The sequence below is a fragment of the Populus alba genome, chromosome 8, assembly GCF_005239225.2.
Source record: "Populus alba chromosome 8, ASM523922v2, whole genome shotgun sequence".
Classification (NCBI taxonomy): domain Eukaryota; kingdom Viridiplantae; phylum Streptophyta; class Magnoliopsida; order Malpighiales; family Salicaceae; genus Populus; species Populus alba.
The window spans coordinates 11,040,239-11,065,004 of record NC_133291.1 but is presented as its reverse complement, the minus strand read 5'-3'; the positions used below and the strand labels follow the sequence as shown (position 1 = coordinate 11,065,004).

General features: G+C 30.9%; 3 protein-coding genes and 1 long non-coding RNA gene across 4 annotated transcripts; 3 read left to right on the top strand and 1 right to left on the bottom strand.

Moving 5' to 3' along the window:
• The first annotated feature begins 4,157 nt into the window (after positions 1-4,157).
• LOC118056490 (early light-induced protein 1, chloroplastic) lies at positions 4,158-5,133 on the top strand. The gene is made up of 3 exons (XM_035068715.2): positions 4,158-4,394; positions 4,486-4,536; positions 4,671-5,133. Exons 1-3 carry the CDS (start codon positions 4,239-4,241, stop codon positions 5,013-5,015), a joined length of 552 nt encoding a protein of 183 aa, XP_034924606.1. The 5' UTR covers positions 4,158-4,238; the 3' UTR covers positions 5,016-5,133.
• Positions 5,134-5,355: 222 nt separating this feature from the next.
• On the bottom strand, positions 5,356-6,508 carry LOC140955846 (uncharacterized). The gene is made up of 2 exons (XR_012170489.1): positions 5,517-6,508; positions 5,356-5,484 (listed from the first exon to the last, which is right to left on the bottom strand). It is a non-coding gene; the product is annotated as an uncharacterized lncRNA (long non-coding RNA).
• Positions 6,509-8,891: 2,383 nt separating this feature from the next.
• Positions 8,892-9,920, top strand: LOC118053967 (early light-induced protein 1, chloroplastic). Its single transcript, XM_035065399.2, has 3 exons — positions 8,892-9,198; positions 9,286-9,324; positions 9,458-9,920. The coding sequence occupies exons 1-3, from the start codon at positions 9,043-9,045 to the stop codon at positions 9,800-9,802; spliced, it is 540 nt and encodes a 179-aa protein (XP_034921290.1). The 5' UTR covers positions 8,892-9,042; the 3' UTR covers positions 9,803-9,920.
• A 5,792-nt stretch (positions 9,921-15,712) lies between these two features.
• On the top strand, positions 15,713-16,755 carry LOC118056480 (early light-induced protein 1, chloroplastic). The gene is made up of 3 exons (XM_035068704.2): positions 15,713-16,017; positions 16,109-16,159; positions 16,293-16,755. Exons 1-3 carry the CDS (start codon positions 15,862-15,864, stop codon positions 16,635-16,637), a joined length of 552 nt encoding a protein of 183 aa, XP_034924595.1. The 5' UTR covers positions 15,713-15,861; the 3' UTR covers positions 16,638-16,755.
• The last annotated feature ends 8,011 nt before the right edge of the window (positions 16,756-24,766 follow it).

Below are 24,766 nucleotides of genomic sequence, written 5' to 3'. Positions count from 1 at the left end.
TTAAACCAGTCGGGTTACTGGTCTGAACTAGTAACTGGGCCGGGCCGCTGGGTTTAGATCAACCTCGATGGTTGGGCTAGACCCAGCCCAAAACAAAAAGAAAAAAAAAGTTAAAAAGGAAAAGTTGGCCGGGTCTGGGCTTGTGACCCAACTGGCTCAAATTGTATTTGCTAAGGGTATGTTTTGCCAAACACACTCTTATGCCTTGACCATAATTTTTATGCCCTTTCTAATTTGATATTTGACCAAACGAACCCTTTTTCGATAACATAAAATTTCAAAAATATTTGGAGGTATTCGTTGATTTATTTGCAGACCCCTCACACCTTGTTTTATTTGTTTTCCTTTGTATTTGTATTTTTTTAGCTATGTGCTCAATCTGTGGATTATTATTGTTAAAGGCAAATATGTCGTACAGTTTTATTTTTTCATCTAAAAAGGGTGGATAATAGTAAAGGATAAACAAGAAAAAAATGACATAGAAAATTTCTTCTTCAAGTTTATTTTTTGTGAAATTATTTATTGAGGCTAAAGTCAGGAGTATCATATTTTTTGGATTTGCACGATATTTACCAACACCAGAGTTGGAAATATTCGTAGGAATTATTCACTGATGCCAGGGTCAGGAACATGAAAGGAAGAATAAAAGAGGAAAAAGAGAACAAACTCTTAGCAATTTTAAACAAAACCAGCAATGCAACTTGCTTTAGATAAGACGCTTAAGGGGTGATAACGTCTTTTTTTTTTTTGATAATCAGTCCCGTACTATAGAATCTCTGTTGACCAGTTAGGGTTTCTAATGACCATAATGCTAGGTGGCATCTTCTAGAACAATACATTTTTCCCTAAAAAAAAACAAGATGCTTCATATGTGTTTTTTTTTTATCAATCAAGCGATGATTTTTAATCGGTCGTCACGATATCCAGGTGTGACACCACTAAAAAGAGCATGTGACCTAAATTTTTAAAACATGAAGTAGGTATAATTATAATGTATTGGTCTAGAAAACATATAGCCCAACATTAAATTTCAACATAGCAAGTCTCTAACTTAGTATATTGTCTAGCTTTCTTTTCTAACATTAGTATACTGCCTCAACTCTTTAAGGGTATATTTGAGATTATGATATTAATGACGGTTCAAAGTACTTTTCGCTTAGAAATACATCTAAATAAAGTTTTTTATTTTTAAAAAATTATTTTTGATATTAGTACATCAAAATGATTTAAATATATATATATAAAAAAATTATTTTAGGCAAAATAAAAAATTTAAAATTTAAGGGAACGCGGTTTGCACCGTGTTCCCAAACGGGGTTTAACTTTTAGCTATCACCATCACTTAATTTTGTGCTTTGTATCATTCTCGATATTTAATGTTTAATACTACCACTACTATTTTCTTTTTTAAATTTTTTTTTCACTTGTTTTCTTATTTTGAAAAATATGGGTCATTGTCTTTCTAGATCCAGGTTTCATATCACAACGATTCAATACATAAATATATCATAATCTATAATGGGTGATATAGGTCATTGTCTTTCTAGATCCCGATCCCATATCATACAACGATTCGATACATAAATATACCATAATCTATAATGGGTGATTTGGATCATAAAACATGCGGTCTTTTTAAAGAATTTGGCAATCATGATTCAATGTTGTTTAGCGAGATACGACATTCAATTTTGTTGACACTATATAATTTAAAGACTAGAGACTTAATCAAATTAGTTTAAAAGGGAGAAAAGTTAAAATTGATATTGCATTTGATGATGAAATAATGAGGCAGCAAATGTAATATTCTACCAAGAAAAGGGTATCTACAAGAAAAAAAATTCATGTATTTGGCTAGAATCAAAATAGATAGCATACCAATATAGCAATGGTTTTCAGGTTTCCAAATGATAATCACAGGGCAAGGATAAAAGCAATTATACCAAGGCATCCTATAAAATACATGTTATATAATGTGCCAAAAGGCCTAACAAACACTTGCACATGTAGAGATGATTCTAGAGGGAGGCTAAGGGTGGCACTGGCCCCTCAAAGTCTGAGATGTTTACAAAATCATCCTTGAATGTACTTTATTTTTAAAGTTATTTTTATGTAATAGCCACCCGACAACAAGACTGTGCATTTTGATTCTTTTTGTTAACAAATTCTAAATTTGTCTCTATGAACATAATTATATGCCAATACAACAATGGTTTTACAAATTTTTTAAATCATCCAACCAATTTAAATAATTATTAGATATAATAAATTTTCATCTGACTTATAAGTTCATTATCCCAATTACTCATTTATCTTCCTTTTGATAATGTGATTACATTGCATTTAAAAATTATTTTTAAAATATTATCGAAGACGTAAAATCATCAATTGATGACATTTCAAATAATATTAAGTTTTTTAATATGAAAATATAAAAAAATTAAAATAATAATTAAAATTTTTTAATTTGTTGTTATTTGATTTAAAAAGGGGGAAATCACCCTGATCATCCTGAAGTAATAATGTTTTAAAAATATTTTAAAAATTTAAATAATTACTAGATATAACAATTTTTCATCTGAATTATAAGTTCATTATCCCAATTACACATTTATCTTCCTTTTGGTAATGTGATTACATTGCATTTAAAAATTATTGAGTAAAATCATCATCCATTGATGACATTTCAAATAATATTAAGTTTTTTTAATATGAAAGTATAAAAAAACTAAAATAATAGAAAGCATAAAAATGTAATTAGATTCAAAGTTATCATCTTAAATTTGAAACATATAATTAATTAATAATTGAATAATTTTCTTTAATGCATCATTATAAAGATGCTATCTTGTAGCCTTCTGAAGAAATCGGGTCCTCCCTTGCAACGACAATGAAATGCCTTCAAAATAACAATCAAAATATTTATTTATTTATTTATTTTAAATGTTAATGTCACTCTCTTTGTTCTTGCTTTGTTGAGTTTTGTGTTTTGATTAAACATGAGATGCATTCTTTTGTGTTCTCTAATTTTTTTTCTCTTTTTGAAGTTTCAATGGGAAATAAATCTATAATCAATTCAAATACTTGGAGAAATATGTGAATAAAAATTTGGTATTTCTCTGTTTTAGCTGACAAATCTATAGAATACAAGTTGTAAATAAGCATTAGATAATTGAGTAATTAATGTTAAATGACCTGTTAAAATTTGAAGGGATTCATTTCTTGTAAATGGTAAAGTAAATGAGTTGATCTATCCAAAAAATAGACGAATCAAAATAAAAATAATAAAAAAGTTGAGGGTTGCACATGCTTTTTATCAAGTTTCTTATTTAGTTGCAATGTGAAGTAAATGTTTGAGATTTTAATTTTAGAATTGATTTGAATTGATTATTGAATTGTAAGATATAAGGCATCTAAAAAAATTATTAATGGTAATAGACTTGATGTAAGATGGCAACATGGTATAGATATTAATAAGAATTCAAGAAAATTTCAATACAATTATTATTTGAAAATTTTCAATTGAAATATTTACCATTTTAAATATTATTTAGTTTGCATTCGAAAGGATATTGGGATGATGTTGAGTCATCCTTGCAAATATCAGAAGATGCCTTTAAATGTTTTTGAGAGAAATTAATAGGCAACTAGAAGAAAAGAAAGGCTTTTTAATATATTAAGTAATTGAGAAGAAAAAGAAAAGCTTTTCAATATATTGAAAGAGACAAAGATAAATATATGAGAATGAAATTAGCTCAGTTGACAAAGAAAAGATTAGGATAAGAAATAGGAGTGAAAAGACAAAAACTGTCATCAATCACCTTCTAAAAAAGATATTAGAGAAGAACCATGTCGACAAATTATATATTCCATTTAATGCGGTAAAATCGTGGCTGAGCCCAGTTCGATTACTATGCCGCGGTCGCTGCTCAGCTGGAAAACCTAGAACAACATTGGCCTCAGGTTCTTAAACGGGGTGGGGATCCACTAGTGACTGTGAGGAGGCCACGTAACCCAATTGACCATGTGAGGACAACCGAACCCACGTGATCCAATCAGCTTTTTAATTAGATATAGATGACGTGGAAACAAAATGCCCTCTCCTCTCTTGCCCCTCGGCTATATAACATCCTACCAAACCATTGTCATATACATTAATTATCACTGGTAGTGATATCCCTTACGAAGGTTGCCTCTAGCATTAGAATAGCTTTCACAGATAAACATTGTTCTAAGTGATGGCCACATCAACAGTCATGCAGACCGTCCTTGCAACTCCAGTAGCCAGTGGTCTGGTGAAGAACCGGTCTCGAGTGAGCAACTTGTTTTCTGCTACGTATGTGCCACGACTACGTGGCAGTGCTAGCAAACGGGTGCAGTGCAAGGCCAAGCTGGTAAGTTTGGAATCTATTTCGACTTCCTTTGTGTATGCTTTAGGTGATGCATGGTTCTTAGGATTGTGTTAACATTTGATTCAATTTGCAGGATGACCAGATCAAGAAGATAGCAGAGTCAGGTTCTACTCCTGAGCCAAAGGTACAGGATTAATTTATACGGCACGATTTGTTTCGGAAATGTTTAGTTTGAACAATTTAAGTAGAGCAAGGACTTTGTGATTGCATTTATGCTTCCACTTCTAATGTAAACGCCCGTATGACTGTGATTAACAGGTCAGCCCAAAATTCCTCGATTTGTTCGCATTTAGCGGACCCGCACCAGAGAGGATCAATGGCAGGCTTGCCATGATAGGCTTTGTCGCTGCAATGGCAGTGGAACTGTCCAAGGGCCAAGACCTTTCCTATCAGATATCTAACGGTGGAGTCTCGTGGTTCCTCGGAACAAGTATTCTGCTCTCTGTCGCGTCTTTGATCCCACTATTCAAAGGGGTCAGCGCGGAATCCAGGTCCGAGGGCGTCATGACATCCGATGCTGAGATGTGGAACGGTAGATTTGCCATGTTGGGTTTGGTTGCGTTGGCCTACACCGAGTATGTCTCGGGTAGAACGCTTCTGTAGTTCCTGTTTTGTGTATTATTCAAGCCATGGATGTTAACATGGATGCTTGAATCAATGTAATTTCAGTAGCAAAATATGTTTTCAATCATATATATAAAATACAAATAATACTTGTGTAGATTTTGCTTCTCCTTCTTTATGTTATGCTAGCTAGGAACATGCCAAGTTTGAAAGCCGTCGGTGCATCAATAGGAAGATATTTCGGACTTCTAACGAATCACGGATCTTTGTTGCAGCGACCGATTACAAATGTTTGACCAACTACGCTTTATGAAAATGGTAGATTGAAATGCAATTCCCATCCAGTTTAGGCCATTTAAAATCGCTTTTTTTCTTTAAAAAAAAGAGTTTATTTAGGAGATATATTATACCACACCCGCTACAGGTCAAACAAAGAGATATTTAGGAGGAAGAGAAATCAAAATAAAGTCTAAAATTATCACTTCCTTCGAAGCATCAAGAGTAACCGCTAAAGACTGTACTTACAAAACCTAGACACACAAGCAAACAAGCATGTCAGCAGGTAGCTGTCTCCATAAACCTCCTTGTGTTGTTTTCAGTTTTATTATTTGATTACGAAAGAACTCTGCATGCATAAGCGTAGTAAGAACGAAAGCAGCCAAATTAAAACCTCTGTTTCTTTTTCTTTTTTGCATTTTGATTCGCCTTAAAACATGAAGGAGGTATAATTATAAAGTATTGGTCCGGAAAACATATAGCCCGATTTTAAATTTCAACATACAAAGTCTCTCACTTAGGATATTGTCTAGCTTTCTCTTCTAACACCAGTAGCCTCAACTCTCTAACTTTTACCTGTCACCAACTCTTTTATGCTGTGTCTCATTCTCGTTCTTTCATGCTTGTTATTATTACTCCTATCACTAATATTAATACTAATACTATTATTATTACTATTATCATTGTTATTATTATTCTTAATCTTTTATTTAATTTTTTTCCCTCCTGTATGACTCTTTCTTATTTTAACAAAAATTAGATCATTTCTTTTTAAATCCAAGTCTCATATCACACCAATTCGATACATAAATATATCATAATCTATAATGAATGATATGGATCATAAGACATAGGTTTTGTTTTGTAGAATTTAACAATTATGATTTAATGTTGTCTGGCGAGCTTCAATTTTATTGACACTATATAATTTAAAGATTATAGACTTAATTAAATTAGTTAAACAGGGAGAAAAGTTAAAATTGACATTGCATTATATTGACAACCACATTTGATGATGAAATAATGAGACAACATATGTAATATTCTATCAAGAAGGGCATCCACGGGAAAAAAAACATTATGTATTTGACTAGAATCAAAATAGATATCATACCAATATAGCAATGGTTTTCAGGGTTACTAATGATAATCAGAGGGCAAGGATAAAAGCAATTATACCGAGGCATCCTATAAAATGCATCTTATATAATGTGCCATAGATGTTTTAAATAATAAAATTTAAAAAAATTACTTTAAAAGATTTTTTATTACATATTGAAAAGATACAATGTTATTCTTTTAAGTTGAAGTATTTAAACCAAAAAAGTTTTTTTATATCCCACATTGAAAAATAAATTTTTTTATTGTAATCATAAAGTATATATGTTAAAGGGCTTCAAATCCCAAATTTAAAAAACAAAATATCTTTCTAATATTTATATAGTGAACTTTAAAAAGGTTAATAATCAACTATATATATATATATATATAATAAAGGTTTTTGGTTAGGAGATAAAACACATTTGAAAAAAAAAAAGGGTCTCTACCTAGTTTTGCCGGGTTGCTTGGGTCACGAGTTGACCGGGTTTTGCCAGGTTTTTGCTTAGTCTGGTATTTTACCTTACCCGAACCGGTCCAGCCACTAGATCGATTGGGTCCCGAGTTGACCTACCACACCACTTCAGGTTTAATAACTATTGGTAAAATCATTAATTGATGACATTTCAAATAATATTAAGTTCTTTAATATGAAAGTATAAAACAATAATTAAAAAATTTCAATTTGATGTTATTTGATTTAAAAAAGAAAAAATCACCTATTCATCCAAAAGCTTACTTAATTTTATTTTATGCCTTTATTTTTCTGAAAATTATAAAAAACTTCGCATAAGTTCATGATAGTTTATATGGCATTAAGAAAAAATCAACAAAAAAAAATCTAAAGTATTTACAAGTTCATCACTATATTTTAATTAATAATTAAAGAATCCCTAATGTATCAAATGAATAAAAATGTCACTAAAAGTTATTGTCATAAATTCTTTAACTACTTAATAGCCATTATAAGAAAGATGTGAGGAGATCGCATTAGCTTGCCTACAAAATCTAATCAGTTCATTTTTATTTTGCCAAATTATTATCAAGCACTTCCATTCCATAAAATTCACAGTGCAAATCTTGGAGCCCCGAACAAACCACTAACATTTTGGAAATTTGGGTTTTATTCACTTTAATGCTTTTTTTTTTTGTTAAAAGAAACCTCACAACCATAAGCTGCATCATTGTTGACCTTTCATGGACAACATAAGCTAAAATTATTTCTAAATCAAAACCAACTTTAATCACAATCAAAAGAAACCTCACAACCATATAGTGTCTAATTTTTTTATTTTAAAAAAAAAAACATGCTAAAAAAAACACAATATCTAGCTAAATTTTTAATTTTAAAGGGCTAATTTTGATTCGGAACAATCTATCATATCATAACAATTTGAAAATCCAATAAAAGCCTCCATATCATTGGATACAAATTCAAGCTCGATAGAAAAAAGAAACCCTACCTAAAACCAAAAAACTGTTGCATAAAATACAACACAGTTGCTTTATATAAAATCAAGCCTCTGACTTACTAACCATAAATCTATCAACAATTTTAATGTAATTTGACCTAATGGCTAATCTAAAATTATGCCTAGCCTTAGCTCGGCTAAGAGATTTATCTATGTTTTATTTAGGTGATGACACTTAGACTCTGGTATATGTGTGTGAGTTGCAATGTCAAGTAAAAGTTCAGGATTTTAATTATATGGTTGATTTGAATTAATTATATTGAATTGTAAGATATATAACATATAAAAAAAATTATTAGTGGAAATAGACTTGACGTGAAATTGCAAGATAATATAAATATTTATAAGAATTCAAGAAAAGTTTAGTACGTATTATCAGAAATTTTTTAATTATAATATTTACTATTACAAATATTATTTGGCTTGCATTCAAAATTATATTGAGTCATGCTAGTAAATATTAGAAAATATAAGGGGGATGCTTTTGAATGTTTTGGTAAGAAATGAGAAGAAGAATAAAGTTTTCTAATATATTAGAAAATATAAAGATAAAAATAAAAAGAAAAGTTGTTAAAAGATGAAGATGAAAATAAAGGGAATAAAATTAATTAGCTTAGTGAGCAAAAGAAAGAGAGCAACATGGAAAGTAAACAATCTATCATCAATCCATCATCAACCACATGTTAAAAAAAGATATTTAAGAAAGAAAACATGTCGGCCAATTGCAAAAATTTTATACATTAGTACGATTTACTTTAGCTGTGTTATTTTGAACGTGTCAAATTAATGCGGTAAAATCGTGGCTGAGCCCAGTTCGATTACTATGCCGTGGTCGCTGCTCAGCTGGAAAACCTAGAACAACATTGGCCTCAGGTTCTTAAAAGGGGTGGGGATCCACTAGTGTCTGTAAGGAGGCCACGTAACCCACTTGACCATGCGAGGACAACCGAACCCACGTGATCCAATCAGTTTTTTAATTAGATATAGATGACGTGGAAGCAAAATACCCTCTCCTCCCATGCCCCATCAGCTATATAACGTCCTTACCAAACCATTGTCAGATACATTAATTATCATTACAAAGCAAACAGCTCGAGCTTCAGCTCTCTGGTAGTGATATCCCTTACGAACGTTGCCTCTAGCATTAGAATAGCTTTCACAGGTTAGATATTGATTAAGTTTCTTAATCACAGCTCGAGTGATAAACATTGTTCTAAGTGATGGCCACATCAACTGTCATGCAGACCGTCCTTGCAACTCCAGTAGCCAGTAGCCTGGTGAAAAACCGGTCTCGAGTGAGCAACTTGTTTTCTGCTACGTATGTGCCACGACTACGTGGCAGTGCTGGCAAACGGGTGCGGTGCAAGGCCAAGCTGGTGAGTTTGGATTCTATTTCGACTTCCTTTGTGTATACTTTGGGTGATGGTTCTTAGGATTGTGTTAACATTTGAATCAATTTGCAGGATGACCAGATCAAGAAGATAGCAGAGTCAGGTTCAAAGGTACAGGATTAATTATACGGCACGATTTGTTTCGGAAATGTTTAGTTTTAACAATTTAAGTAGAGCAAGGACTTTTTTATTGCATTTATGCTTACACTTCTAATGTAAACGCCCGCATGACTGTGATTAACAGGTCAGCCCAAAATTCCTCGATTTGTTCGCATTTAGCGGACCCGCACCAGAGAGGATCAATGGCAGGCTTGCCATGATAGGATTTGTCGCTGCGATGGCAGTGGAACTGTCCAAGGGCCAAGACCTTTTTTCTCAGATATCTAACGGTGGAGTCTCGTGGTTCGTAGGAACAAGTATTCTGCTCTCTGTAGCGTCTTTGATCCCACTATTCAAAGGGGTCAGCGCGGAATCCAAGTCAGAGGGCGTCATGACATCTGATGCGGAGATGTGGAACGGTAGATTTGCCATGTTGGGTTTGGTTGCGTTGGCCTGCACCGAGTACGTCTCGGGTGGAACCCTTCTGTAGTTTCTGTTTTGTGTATTATTCAAGCCATAGATGTTAACATGGATACTTGAATCAATGTAATTTCAGAAGCCAAATATGTTTCCAATCATATATATAAAATACAAATAATACTTCTGTAGGTTTTGCTTCTCCTTCTTTATGTTATGCTAGCTAGGAACATGCCAAGTTTGAAAGCCGTTGGTGCATCAATAGGAAGATATTTCGGACTTCTAAAGAATCACGGATCTTTCGGACTTCTAAAGAATCACGGATCTTTGTTGCAGCGACCGATTACAAATGTTCGACCAACTACGCTTTATGAAAATGGTAGATTGAAATGCAATTCCCATCCAGTTTAGGCCATTTACAAAAAAAGTTTATTTAGGAGATATATTATACCGCACCCGCTACAGGTCAACAAAGATAGAGATATTTAGGAGGAAGAGAAATCAAAATAAAGTCTAAAATTATCACTTCCTTCGAAGCATCAAGAATAACCGCAGCAAACAAGCACGTCAGCAGGTAGCTGTCTCCATAAACCTCCTTGTGTTGTTTTCAGTTTTATTATTTGATTACGAAAGAACTCTGCATGCATAAGCGTGGTAAGAACGAAAGCAGCCAAATTAAAACCTCTTTTTTTTTCCTTTTCTTTTTCCTTTTTGCATTTTGATTCACCTTAGTGGATTTCACTGAAGATACGAGATTCAATTTTGTTGACACTGTATAATTTAAAGACTAGGTACTTAATTAAATTAATTAATTAAAAAGAGAAAAAAATTAAAATTAACATTGTACATGCATTTGATGTTGAAATAATGAGACATCAGATGTCATACCAAGACATCCTATAAAATGCATGTTATATAATGTGCCAAAAGGCCTAATAAACACTTGAACGTGTAGAGATAAATCTAGAGGGCGGCTAAGGGTGGCACTGGCCCCTCAAAGTTTGAGATGTTTACAAAATCATCCTTGAACTTATATTATTTTTTAAGTTATTTTTATGTAATAGCCAACCGACAACAAGGCTGTGCATTTTGGTCTTTTCTGTCAACAAATTCTAAGTTCATCTCTATGAACATAAATGTATGCCAATATAAGAGTGGTTTTACAAATTTTTTAAATCATCCCAGTTGTATAGAATAAGTGGTGGTAGTACAATTTAAATAATTACTAGATTTAACCATTTTTCGTCTGAATTATAAGGTCACTATTTCAATTATACATTTATTTTCCTTTTGATAATATGATTACATTGCATTTGAAAATTATTTTTAAAATATTATCGAAGAGGTAAAATCATAGTTACCAAACTTAACTCGAAAATTGACCTAACCATGGATCCTAGTCCTGGGTTACGCGGGTTGACCCGAATTACACGGGTCGACTCAGGTCAACCCGGAAAAATAATAAAAAAAAATATTTGAAGTTTTAATATTTCATATGAAAAAATTAAAAAACAATCGATATAAATATAGGCTATACATGTTATAAATAATAAAGTTTAAAAGATCACTTCAAAAGGTTTTTTTGACCCCACATTGAAAAATAATTTTTTTTCTTGTGAACATAAAGTATATATATTAAAAGACTTCAAATTCCACATTGATAAAATAAAAAAATCTTTCTAATATTTATATAGTGAACTTTGAAAAAAGTTAATATCCAACTAAAAATGTATATAAAAAAAGAGGTCTTTGATCAGATGAAAAAACACATTTGAAGAAAAAAAATGATCTCTACCCGGTTTTGCCAGGTTTTTGCTTAGTCTGATCTTTTAACTTACCCGGATTGGTCCAACCACCAGGTCGATCGGGTCCCAAGTCAACTTGACGCACCGCTCTAGGTTTAATAACTATGGGTAAAATCATTAATTGATGACATTTCAAATAATATTAAGTTTTTTAATATGAAAATATAAAAAACTAAAACAATAATTAAAAATTTTAAAAATTTGATGTTATTTGATTTAAAAAAGAGAAATCACCTAATCATCTAGAAGTTTACTCAATTTTATATTATGCCTTTATTTTTTTGAAAATTACAGAAAACTTTGTGAACTTTACAAGTTCACTATACTTTATATGGCATTAAGAAAAAATCAACAAAAAAAAAATTAAGTATTTACAAGTTTACTATTATATTTTAATTAATAACTAAAGAATCCGTAATATATCAAATGAATAAAAATGTCACTAAAAGTTACTGTCATAAATTCTTTAACTACTTAATAGCCATTATAAGAAAGATATGAGGAGATTACATTAGCTTGCCTACAAAATCCAATCAATTCATTTTTATTTTGCCAAATTATTATCAAGCACTTCCATTCCATAAAATTCACAATGCAACTCTTGGAGCCCCAAACAAACCATAAACATTTTGGAAATTTAGGTTTTATTCACTTTCATGCTTCATTATTGTTGTCCTTCCAAGGACAACATAAGCTAAAATTATTTCAAAATCAAAACCAACTTTAATCACAATCAACAAAAACCTAACAATCAAATAGTTGCTAAAAGTTGGAAATAAACATGCAAAAAAAAAAAAACACACACACACATTATCTAGCTAAATTTTTAATTTTAAAGAGAGTATTTTGATTCTGAACGATCTATCATACCATAATAAATTAGAAATTCAATAAAAACCTCAATATCATTGGACATAAATTCAAGCTCGGTAGAAAAAGGGAACTCGACCTAAAAGCAAAAAATATTGCTTAAAATAAAACGCAGTTGATTGGTATAAAACTAAGTCACTGATTTACTAACCCCGACCAATATAAAATTATGCTTAGCCTGAGCTCGGCTAAAAGATTTATCAATGTTCCATTTAGGTGATGACACTCTCGTAATAGTTCAAGTAAGCTAAACAGTCACACATATGGTTGTGGCCTAGTGGTTGAAGGGACTTGTTCCCTTCCTCCACACCAGGGTTCAAGCCCCACTTGTATACACCTGTCACCCTCGCGGTGCCTTACATGCTTATTGGACTTACAGGATGTTCAGTGAGCCTGGGGATTAGTTGTGGTGCGCGCAAGCTGGCCCGGACACCCCGGGTTACCAAAAAAAATAAAAAAGTAAGCTAAACAATCATTCAAACATTGAATAGCTTAGTCTACAGGTGGTTTTGAAAGGGTCAAGATGAAAAGAAACTTAGTTCAACTGACTGAGTTGATTTATGAGTTTATGGCCTTTGTCTTTGTCTTTATGGGTCGACTTAGTATCCTATTCTCATAATTGGGTTCTTTTATGTTTCTTGGATGTTAGGATTAGAGAGAAATTAAAGTGAATTGATGATTTCTTGAGAGAAAAAATAATGATAAATACTTTGTAAAAGAATTCCATGGGAAATTAATGGAATTGAAATCCATGGAATTGGAATTATAAGAATTGGAGGCAAGTGAAAGGGGAGTTGATGAAGGCAAAAAAAGAAGAGAATGGGAAGGAGAAGCTCAAAGAGAAGAGAAGAAAGCAAAGCAATATACGGTTTGTGATGTTCATCATAGAATTTTTGAAGAAAGCAAAGCAATATTATGGTTATTTTAGTCACCAACCCATGATACGTTGCATGGAAGACAATTAAAATAAGGTTTAACCTTGAATTAAATGAGTTTGTTATAGCCAGTCTAAAAGAAGGTTCACATTGTTGTTTAGCTGTTTCTATGAAATAATATATACAAGGTTAATTTCATCATTTCAATCAATTTAAACTTTTTAATTGATGGATGATATTTTATGTAATTCATAAAATAATAAAAGCAAAGTGTTAAATTAAGTAAATTATAGGATACTGAGGATAATTTTCTCTTTAAAAAATGCTTTTACATAAAATACATACATTGTGCTATAAATCACAAACTTATTTTTGTTTAAAATTTTATAAAACTTACAATTTTAATTATCAAGTATTTAAAACATAAAAAACAAATATAAAAGATGAAAGAATCATAAGTAATTTTGTTAAGTTTTATAAAATTTTAAGCAAAAGTAAGTTTGTGCTTTATAACACAATGTATGTATTTTATGTAAAAGTATTTTTTAAAAAACTTGAAAACTTGTAAAATTAAATTTGACTCGATAAACTTAATTAAAATCAATAAATTCAGATTGATTTTACAAGTTTGAAAGAAGTATAAATTAATTTACTCCTATTTACCCTTTCTCAACACTAGCACCAACCCATGCTTCCACTCTCTGTCTCTCAAAACACCTTTTTTTTTTCCTTTACTTCGTCTGCATTTTATTGTCTCCTTCTTTTGTGCTCTCTGTTTTGACATAAATCATATTAGTTTTATTAAACGTCTTGTTATAACATTCTATCTTTCTCCTTCTTTATTAGCAACGATTGCAAGCATGATCCTTTGATTATCGTTTGAATAATATTGATAATGTCATATTAGATCGAACAAAATTCCCTTCTATATTAGCAAATTAATTGGGTTTGATTTTCCATTCCTATCATTTTCTCCCCAGCTTTATAGTCACCATCTATTTGTTTAATTTACTGGCCGAAAACGATACTTTTAAATTGTTCTCCACAAAGTAAAATATATCTTCTTGTTCAATGAAATCAGTGCAAAAAACTATAAAGATCTTTTTTTAATAAATGGACTTGTGGAAATCTAATTTAGAAGCAACTCCTACCGAGAGCCATAACCATGACCAATGGAAAGCATAAATTGTTTTGGATTTTGTCGCAACTTTGTGAAGTGGTCAATCGATTACAACTAATAGTCTAGGCTTTTCTTAGATTCGGAATCCATAAGGGGAAAGAAATTAGGTGGAAGGTCACATAAAAATGCAATTAGATTCAAAGTTATCATCTTAAATTTGAAACATGTAACTAATTAATAATTGAATAATTTTCTTTAATGCAACGTTATGAAAATGCTATCTTGTAGCCTTCTGAAAAAACCGGGTCCTCCCGTGCAATGACAATAAAATGCCTTCAAAATATTTATCTATTTATTTTAAATATTAATGTCATTTCTCTCTTTGTTCTTGTTGTTGAGTTTTGTGTCTTGATTAAACATAAGATGCATTATTTTGTGTTTTTTTTTCTCTTATTGGAAGTTTTATTGGGAAATAAATCTATAATCAATTCAAATACATGGAGAGAGATGTGAATAAAAAATTGATATTTCTCTGTTTGCAAATCTATAGAATACAAGTTATAAATTGACATTAGACAATAAAGAAATTAATGTTAAATAGCTTGTTAAAATTTAAAAGAATTTTTTTTAAAAAAAATAGTGAATTAAATAAGTTGATTTGTCTAAAAAAATAAAGGAATCAATACAAAAAAAAAAATAAAGTTGAGGGTTTGTACATGATTTTTATCGAGTTTCTGATTAAATTACAATGTGATGTAAATATTTGAGATTTTAATTATAGAAATTATTTACCTTATTTTTGAATTACAAAATATATAGCATCTAAAAAAACATCTAGTTGTAATAAACTTGACGTGAAATATCAATATACAATAAATATTAATAAGAATTCAATAAAAGTACACAATCTATCATCAACCACATGTTAAAAAAAGATATTTAAGAAAAAAAACATGTCGGCCAATTGCAAAACTTTTATACATTAGTACGATTTACTTTAGCTGTGTTATTTTGAACGTGTCAAATTAATGCGGTAAAATCGTGGCTGAGCCCAGTTCGATTACTATGCCGTGGTCGCTGCTCAGCTGGAAAACCTAGAACAACATTGGCCTCAGGTTCTTAAATGGGGTGGGGATCCACTAGTGACTGTAAGGAGGCCACGTAACCCACTTGACCATGCGAGGACAACCGAACCCACGTGATCCAATCAGCTTTTTAATTAGATATAGATGACGTGGAAGCAAAATACCCTCTCCTCCCATGCCCCATCAGCTATATAACGCCCTTACCAAACCATTGTCAGATACATTAATTATCATTACAAAGCAAACAGCTCGAGCTTCAGCTCTCTGGTAGTGATATCCCTTACGAACGTTGCCTCTAGCATTAGAATAGCTTTCACAGATTAGATATTGATTAAGTTTCTTAATCACAGCTCGAGTGATAAACATTGTTCTAAGTGATGGCCTCATCAGCAGTCATGCAGACCGTCCTTGCAACTCCAGTAGCCAGTAGTCTGGTGAAAAACCGGTCTCGAGTGAGCAACTTGTTTTCTGCTACGTATGTGCCACGACTACGTGGCAGTGCTGGCAAACTGGTGCAGTGCAAGGCCAAGCTGGTGAGTTTGGAATCTATTTCGACTTCCTTTGTGTATGCTTTAGGTGATGCATGGTTCTTAGGATTGTGTTAACATTTGAATCAATTTGCAGGATGACCAGATCAAGAAGATAGCAGAGTCAGGTTCTACTCCTGAGCCAAAGGTACAGGATTAATTATACGGCACGATTTGTTTCGGAAATGTTTAGTTTTAACAATTTAAGTAGAGCATGGACTTTGTGATTGCATTTATGCTTCCACTTCTAATGTAAACGCCCGTATGACTGTGATTAACAGGTCAGCCCAAAATTCCTCGATTTGTTCGCATTTAGCGGACCCGCACCAGAGAGGATCAATGGCAGGCTTGCCATGATAGGATTTGTCGCTGCGATGGCAGTGGAACTGTCCAAGGGCCAAGACCTTTTTTCTCAGATATCTAACGGTGGAGTCTCGTGGTTCGTCGGGACAAGTATTCTGCTCTCTGTCGCGTCTTTGATCCCACTATTCAAAGGGGTCAGCGCGGAATCCAGGTCAGAGGGCGTCATGACATCTGATGCTGAGATGTGGAACGGTAGATTTGCCATGTTGGGTTTGGTTGCGTTGGCCTGCACCGAGTATGTCTCGGGTGGAACCCTTCTGTAGTTTCTGTTTTGTGTAATTCAAGCCATGGATGTTAACATGGATACTTGAATAATTGTAATGTCAGTAAACATATGTAAATTTTCGATCATATGTATAAATCACAAATAATACTTCTGTAGATTTTGCTTCTCCTCCTTCATGTTATGCTAGCTAGGAACATGCGAAGTTTGTAAGCCGTCGGTGCATCAATAGGAAGATATTTCGGACTTTTAATGAATCACGGATCTTTGTTGCAGCGACCGATTACAAATATTTGACCAACTACGCTTGATGAAAATGGTAGATTGAAATGCAATGCCCATCCAGTGTATGCCATTTAAAATCGTTTTTTTTCTTTTTTTTACAAAAAAAGTTTATTTGGGAGATATATTATACCGCACCCGCTACAGGTCAAGCGGAACTCTTTCTTCGAAGCCAACAAAGAGAGAAATATTTAGGAGGAAGAGATCAAAATAAAGTCTAAAATTTTCACTTCCTTCGAAGCATCAAGAGCAGCCTCTAATAACAGTGTAATTACAAAAACCAGACACACAAGCAAACAAGCATGTCAGCAGTTAGCTGTCTCCATAAACCTCCTTGTGTTGTTTTCAGTTTTATTATTTGATTAGGAAAGAACTCTGCATGCATAAGCGTAGTTGGTCACGGAGGTAAAAGATCAAGACATTCGCATGCCAAGAGTATCAAACAGAGATGCAAATGGCAATCTCACATGTGACCCACTGTGCGCCTTCGCCTCGATATCTACACGATCAACTGAAAGCATGGCACTACTCAGTAATAGCGCGAAAACATATAACATATCAAAGCAATTTGAGAAAAAAAGTTGCAAAAAGAACTCACATTGCATTTTCTAAGGCTTTGCAGTAAGGAAAATCAGAGAAGTGTGTTTTTCCTTTAGAAAGAGAATCTGCAGTTGCATTTTCATTGCTTCGGTCTGTCATGGACTCATCACCAACAACACACTTAAGATAATAATTAAGTATAAGCAACCCATGAAGACGGCAGTCTGCCAATGGATTTCTTGAGCCTTCACCAGTTGAACTGACCAAATAATTGAATGGCAATAAAACAAAAATGGCTGCAAAGCAAATATATAATGTCAACAAAAGCATTGAGGGTAAAGAAAAGCTAAAAAGGTCACTGTGTTTCAAATAGTATCTTTGAAAGGGAATCCATGGGTTAAGAAAAATAATATATGAAGGCTAACAAAAATATATGAATCGAATTAAGAAAGAAATTGTGGAGAAATATATGCTCCGCTTTATTTGCATCCTTTGTATTTTGTGAAACTTCTTGGTAGCAGATTCTGATGGTGCTCCTGGTGTGACTCCAAATTTGCATCCTTTAGCTGCTTCTTTGATTTCTTGGCATCATCTATGTATATTTTTGCTGCAATTTGTTCTTTTCGTTTCTTGATTTGTGTTCTTTTTATTGCATAGTTCTGTTTAGGTGAGCTGTAAGCAGAATCTCTGTGTTCCCGTCATCTATTGGCGTCTTCTAATGCAATATTATGCTTCTCAAAAAAAAAAAAAAAAGCTCCGCTTTAGATGAAGGAGAAAATCACAATGCATTGACAACAAGACCCACACTTGAAAGCATAAGGCAGGCAATGCAAATGAGACAAAAATGAGAGAGTAAATTGATATTATAAAATTCCACATAGCAGTCCTATGTGGTTCAAGTCTTTTTTATATGAGAAAACTGACTAGTTAAAGTCTATTTAAATAAAAAGAAGCTCTAATAAAAACATCATACAAGGTGTAGAACATCATAGAGAGAAAGGAGGAGGAGGTTTCGTGATAAACTGACCGAAAAACATGCAGGCTTCATGGAGAGAACCTATAGGAAACGTCTTCTCACCGACAAATGAACCGATTAAATATTCGGCCGTGTACTGAGGGCAAGCGCCGGAGAGGCGCGGCGTTGAAGGCACTGCTCCCATTGGAATATTTCAGTCGGTTGTTTTTAGAGAGCGGGTTCAACTTTGGTTAAAAGGCGAGTCCGGCGACTCAATTGGCATCGCAGAGGTAAAGGCGTAGAGCGAGAGACTGTTGCTGTGTTTTTTTATCTGTTTTTCGGGAGCGGGGTCAACTTTTTTTTTTTTCTTTTTTTTTCATTGTTTTGGAGAAAATTTCAACATGTTTTTTATTAAAACTTGAATGATTTTTCAAAATTAATAATTTTTTTAAAAAAAATTTATATATTAACATCAAAAAATATATTTTAAAATATAAAATATATTTTTTTAAATAAAAAATACTTTAAAAAAGGGCTAATCCAACTTTTCCGGACAACTCATGTGATACTTTCTCGTTGCAGTGCCAGCGCATAGGATGCCATGTCATGTTTGATAATTTTATTCTCCTTTTTTGTTTATTGATGATATTAACTACAGGATTTAATAATTAATTCTTTTAGTAGAGCTTTAACTGAATTACATATTGGATTTTTTAGAACGTTGATGGGTTAGAGTTTTCATAAAGTCACTTGCGATGATTCAAAGGAATATTTGGACTCTCAAGAAATGGATTTAAACTGTGTTTTACAAGTGGCTTCTCTTTAAATAATACAAAAAATTAGGCAGCGTGGGAGTATTGGGATATTGGCTGTAAGTTTAATGATTTAATTATAGTTAGTTGCAGTGGAGTGGAGTTACGATATATCGCTTTTTTTTATTTTTAAAAAGTATTTTTAAAAGATTTAATTTTTTTAAAAATTAATATTTTTTGAGTTTTTAAATCATTTTAATATGCTAATGTAAGAATAATTTTTAAAAATAAAAAATATTATTTAAATATATTTCTAAATGAAAAGTATTAACCACAATTATATTCTTAAATGCACTCTAATATAAAATTTCTTTCCAGTGCGATTAATTTGAATTTTTAACTCTTTAATTTTTCCTGCAATTCAAGATCGTCTTCCTTACTCTAAAAAAGAATGAGGAAATAAAAAAAAAACAAGTGTCTTTACCTTATTACGTACGAAAGCAAAGAATTGATGGTTTATATATTTATTCATTTATATATGGTATTTGTTGTTTTTAATGTATTTTTTATTTAAAAATATATTAAAATAATATTTATTTTAATAAAAAATATTTTTATATATTAAAGCATCAAAACAATTTAAAATTATATAAAAAAATTAAATAATAAAAAAAATTTATTGCTAAAATAAACAAGCTCAATTTATTGCAATTTTTTTTTGTTGTCATTTGCGCACAGTTTTGCTTCGTCGGCAGCAGTCCCTGGAATTTGCTAAATACCACTCTATCTGTATTTTCTGGTATTTCCACGTTAATCCTCGTCAGTCACTTTCTGTCTGGTTTTTCAGTTACTATTCTCTTTAATTAAGCAGCCAATGATCTTAATTGTGGAAATTTGATCCTCCTTGGACTTGCATGCCACCAAATTAATGCCATCACCGTTGACTTGGAGTTTAAAGAGTTTAAGATTGACTGACCTTAATTTCATGAATTATACCCGTACTTAGGAAGATGATAATTAATGGTTGTTATTAAAATTATTTTAAAAAATATCTATTAAAAAAAATTATTTTAAAAAAATTTATTATTTACGTGAGGACATAAAATCGATTTAAAATTATTTGAAAAATAATTTTAAATCAAAAAATTAATTCTAGAAAATAATGTTTTGGATCTAGTATCAAACATGCTCATAAATAAATAGTATGATTAAAATAGTGTTTGAAATTATAATAAAAAATAATTTTTTTTTGTAAATATACCATATTAGTATTTAGATTTTTTTATATGTATAATTTAATTGTCTAGAGTCTTCAGAAGCTATCGAAAAGAAAGATCATAGTAATTTTTTTTCTCATATTGACAATAACTGGGTCATCTGCGAAAATTAAATTTATGTTTTATTATTTTCAATTACTGGCCAAAGCACTTTATCCAAAATTTAATAAGGTTTCAACTTTCAAGTTAAAAACGCTCGCTAATGGACACCGAAGTTAATAATTCTGTCTTTTGTAATTTCTTAGAACTTGCTGGTTGTTGCGTGGTCTCCTTCATTTCCAGAAAATTCCAAGTGTTCAGGACGCTTACCTCCACGAACAAATTCATAGTGCGGTAAATATCGTTTGACGAGTGCCCAGACTTATAAATTTAGTTTAACTAGTTAAATTTTATATTTATTTTTTAAAAATAATTAATTTAAATTTTATAAATTTTAAAGTTAATAAAAATTATATATTTATTAATTTTAAAATTTATAAAATTAATCAAAATACAAACAAATTAATCTGAAGACGCTAAAAAAATAATGTTAAACGGCGGGGGATTGAACGGCTTCAAAAGCCAGCTGTTGATGACCATATTCAACCAATTTCCTGTGTGATCTACTATACGAGCTACTACAGTGATCAATTTGCTTGTTATCAACTTCGTTGTCTCCTAACTTGGAACTAAGATTTCAATAAACTAATATAATTATGTATTGAAGGGATCCACATGCTTAGCTTACGCCAAAAAAAAAACACTATTTTGATATATATATATAGAAAAAAAAAAAAAAAAGAGGAGAAGAAGAAGATTACAGCTGTTTAATTAAGGTTTTCGAATTATTATTATTATTTAAAAAAAAAAAGAAAAAAAAAAGAGAGAGAGTTTCTAATTGTGGACTTAGAAGTGGAAATGGTTGACTTTTGATCGTAAAATTTACCTAATAAAAAAAGTGCTACGCCAATTTAACATAGGGCATCCTTAGTAAACTTGACATTTAAGACATCAGCGAACATCTATAATTCACACACACACGTGTGTGTGAGTGTTAATTTTCACGTTTCAATATGCGCACAACCAAATGGAACAATCACAACCAACTCAAGAAATTAATTAAGAGCAGTGATAATTAGGGATGTTTTAAAAAACTACCATATCTGTAATACTTGCATGGTGTGATTCGACCTAGCATTAAAATCGGATAATGAGAATTTATAAATTATAAAAGTTCAAGAAACCTAAAAAATTACATATTATAGGTTGGGTAACTATCAAGGCAGTCAATGTAACCCAACTCGAATAACATGTATTTCTTTTATCTTCATATTTAATAGCTTATAAATTGAATATTATTTTTAATTTATTTAGAAATGTTTTGGCTTTAAATTTTTTGTTAGTGGGGTTCTAATTAAATTTATTTAACATAATAAAAATATTTTTCTTTGTTAGATAAAAGATAGATATTATAGGTAGGATAACCGATCAAGGTTTTTTAAACCTGGTCAATATGATCCAAGCTCATGTAGCATGTACTTTTTTATCTTTATATTTGATAGTTTGTAAATTAAATATTATATATTTTTATTTTATTTAGAAATGTGTTGACTCTAAAATTTTTGTTAGTGAGATTCTATTTAGATTTATTTAACATAATAAAAAATATTTGTCTTTGTTGGAGGAGAGAATGAAGTAACTAGAATTCAAAAAGGGTGTCAAGTATGAAAATTATATCTAATATTAACATGTCATGATATTTATAATACTTATCATATTGTAAGTCTACCTCTAAATATAAACTCATGAAAATTAACAATATAAATCCAAGATCTAAATATCTATAATAATCATATAAAAATTAATCAAACATGATCTATTGAGCCGTTTAAATCCAAAAATGTCTAAATAAATCAAATTTACGGTTTATAAAATATAAAAAAATTAAATAGAATACACGCATATATCCAAACTCAACCCAACTGTATACATTAAAATACTCTGACGCTTTCATTCCTTTTCTCTTTTAGTAAACAAGTTCGATACTATTCCAAGCCTGTGCTCTTTAGGTAGCTTGTAGGTAACTTGCATGCTCACCGGTGATTTCATGTGTATATAAGACTAGTGATAAAAATAAAAATAAAATAAGATGATCATGAAGCTGTACTATGGTTTTCCAAGCTAATTGGGTGTCAATATTGATCACATAGTTAAGTGGCGAATTAAAGAGATGAGATGAACAAGTGATTATAATCATTGAATAAATTAAATCAGTTAATATTCAATGAAACCTAGAAAAGAAAATGATCATTTGTAAAATATCCCAGAATGAAAGCTGTCTGCATCTGTTTCTGAAGAAAAGACTGCTATATTATAAAATATTCTATAACGAATCAGTGTACGTGGATTGCACTGTGCAGTCCACAGTAAAACACTGTTGAATGCTGTTTTCACGATTTTTTTTTTTGTTTTTCTTTTTTACTTTTTGTTTTTTGTTTTTATTTTTTCTTTGGTTTTGTTTAATGGATATTTTTAAAAAAAAAAACTTTTGTTAATGTTAATTTTTTTTGTATCTCAAACTTTTATAACACGCATTCCGGGTTTAACGGGTTAACCCAGAATTTTTTTTTTTGGTTTCATGGGTTAACCAAATTAATTATGGGTTAACCCGTCAATTTTTTTTTTCTATGCAGTTATCAAATTTTCATGACACGTATCCCTGGTTTGACGGGTTAACTTGATTTGAGAGTTAACCCAATTAATTCAGATTTTTTTTTTACTTTTTGCTTTTCTTTTTTTCATTTTTTCTTTGATTTTTTTAATGGATATTTTAAAAATAAAAAATTTTATTAATGTTAAATTTTTTTTCTATCTCAAACTTTTATAACACGCATTCCTGGTTTAATGGGTTAACTCGAATTTTTTTTTTCTGGTTTTTCTTTCTAATTAATTTTGTCATTTCTACAATAAAACACCGATTCCTTAAGCGTTTTTTTTTTAAAGTTGTCTTAGTTTTTTTAGCTGTTTTTTTTTAATGTTTTTTGGGATTTTTTTTTGCTTCTTCCTTCTTTTTTTTTTAACAAATTTTTTTTGTTTAATTTAGTTTATTAATGTTTAATTTTTTTATTTAGTTGTCAGACTTTCATGACACGTTTACCGGATTTAACAGGTTAACTTGGTTTGACAAGTTAAAATAAATTTTTTTTTCTTTTTATTCTTTTTAATTAATTTTTTTCGTTTAGTTTAGTTTGTTAATGTTAAATTTCTTTCTATTTAGTTATTAGACTTTTATGACATATATCCCGAGTTTCACGGGTGAACCCAGTTAATTCCGGGTTGACCCGTCAATTTTTTTTTTTTTTATTTTCATAAATGTTTTTGTTTAATTTAGTTTGTTAATATTATTTTTTTTTATTTAGTTATCAAACTTTCATGACACAGATCCTGAGTTTAACGGGTTAGCATGGTTTGACGAGTTAACCCAGATTTTTTTTTCTTTTTAATTATTTTTTTTTGTTTAGTTTAGTTTGTTAATGTTCACTTTTTTTTTATTTAGTTACCAGACATTCATGACACGGATCCCGGGTTTAACGGGTTAACTTGGTTTGACGAGTTAACCTGAATTTTTTTTTTATTTTTTTCGTTTCGTTTAGTTTATTAATGTTAAATTTCTTTCTATTTAGTATTTTTTTTCTTCTTAGAGGTTTTTTTTAATTAATTTTATTTAATTAATTTAGTTTATTAATATTAATTTTTTTTCTAAGTAGTTTTTGGCTGATACCTTTAGTTTTTTTTTTTATGCCTTTAACTATGGACTGCACAGTGCAGTTCATAGTGAAAAGGCTGATGCCTTTTGTTTTTTTTTTAATTAAGTTTTTTTCATTTAATTTAAATTGTTAATGTTAAATTTTTTTCTATTTAGATATCAAACTTTCATTACATAGATTCCGGGTTTGACAGGTTAACCTGGTTTGACGAGTTAGCCCAGTTAATTCTGGGTTAACCCATTAATTTGTTTTTTTTTTAATTATCAAACTTTCATGATGCGAATTCAAGGTATGACGGGTTAACCTGGTTTGAAGGGTTAACCCAATTAATTTATATTTTTTTTTCTTTTTTTTCATTAGTTTTTTTTCTTTATGTTAGTTTTTTTTTAACTAATCTATTTAATTATCACACTTTTATGACACGACCTTGCAGCCAGACCCACATCCAATGCTATTGGATCTGGTATTATAGTCTAGACACTTTTATGCTAAGGGTTAACCCAAGTTTAATTTTATTATTAATATTATAAACATTACTCTTGGATCAGACGATGCAACCAAAACTGAGACTTTTGGGTATAACTTTATAAAAAAACCTAACATTTTTAAACCTTGAC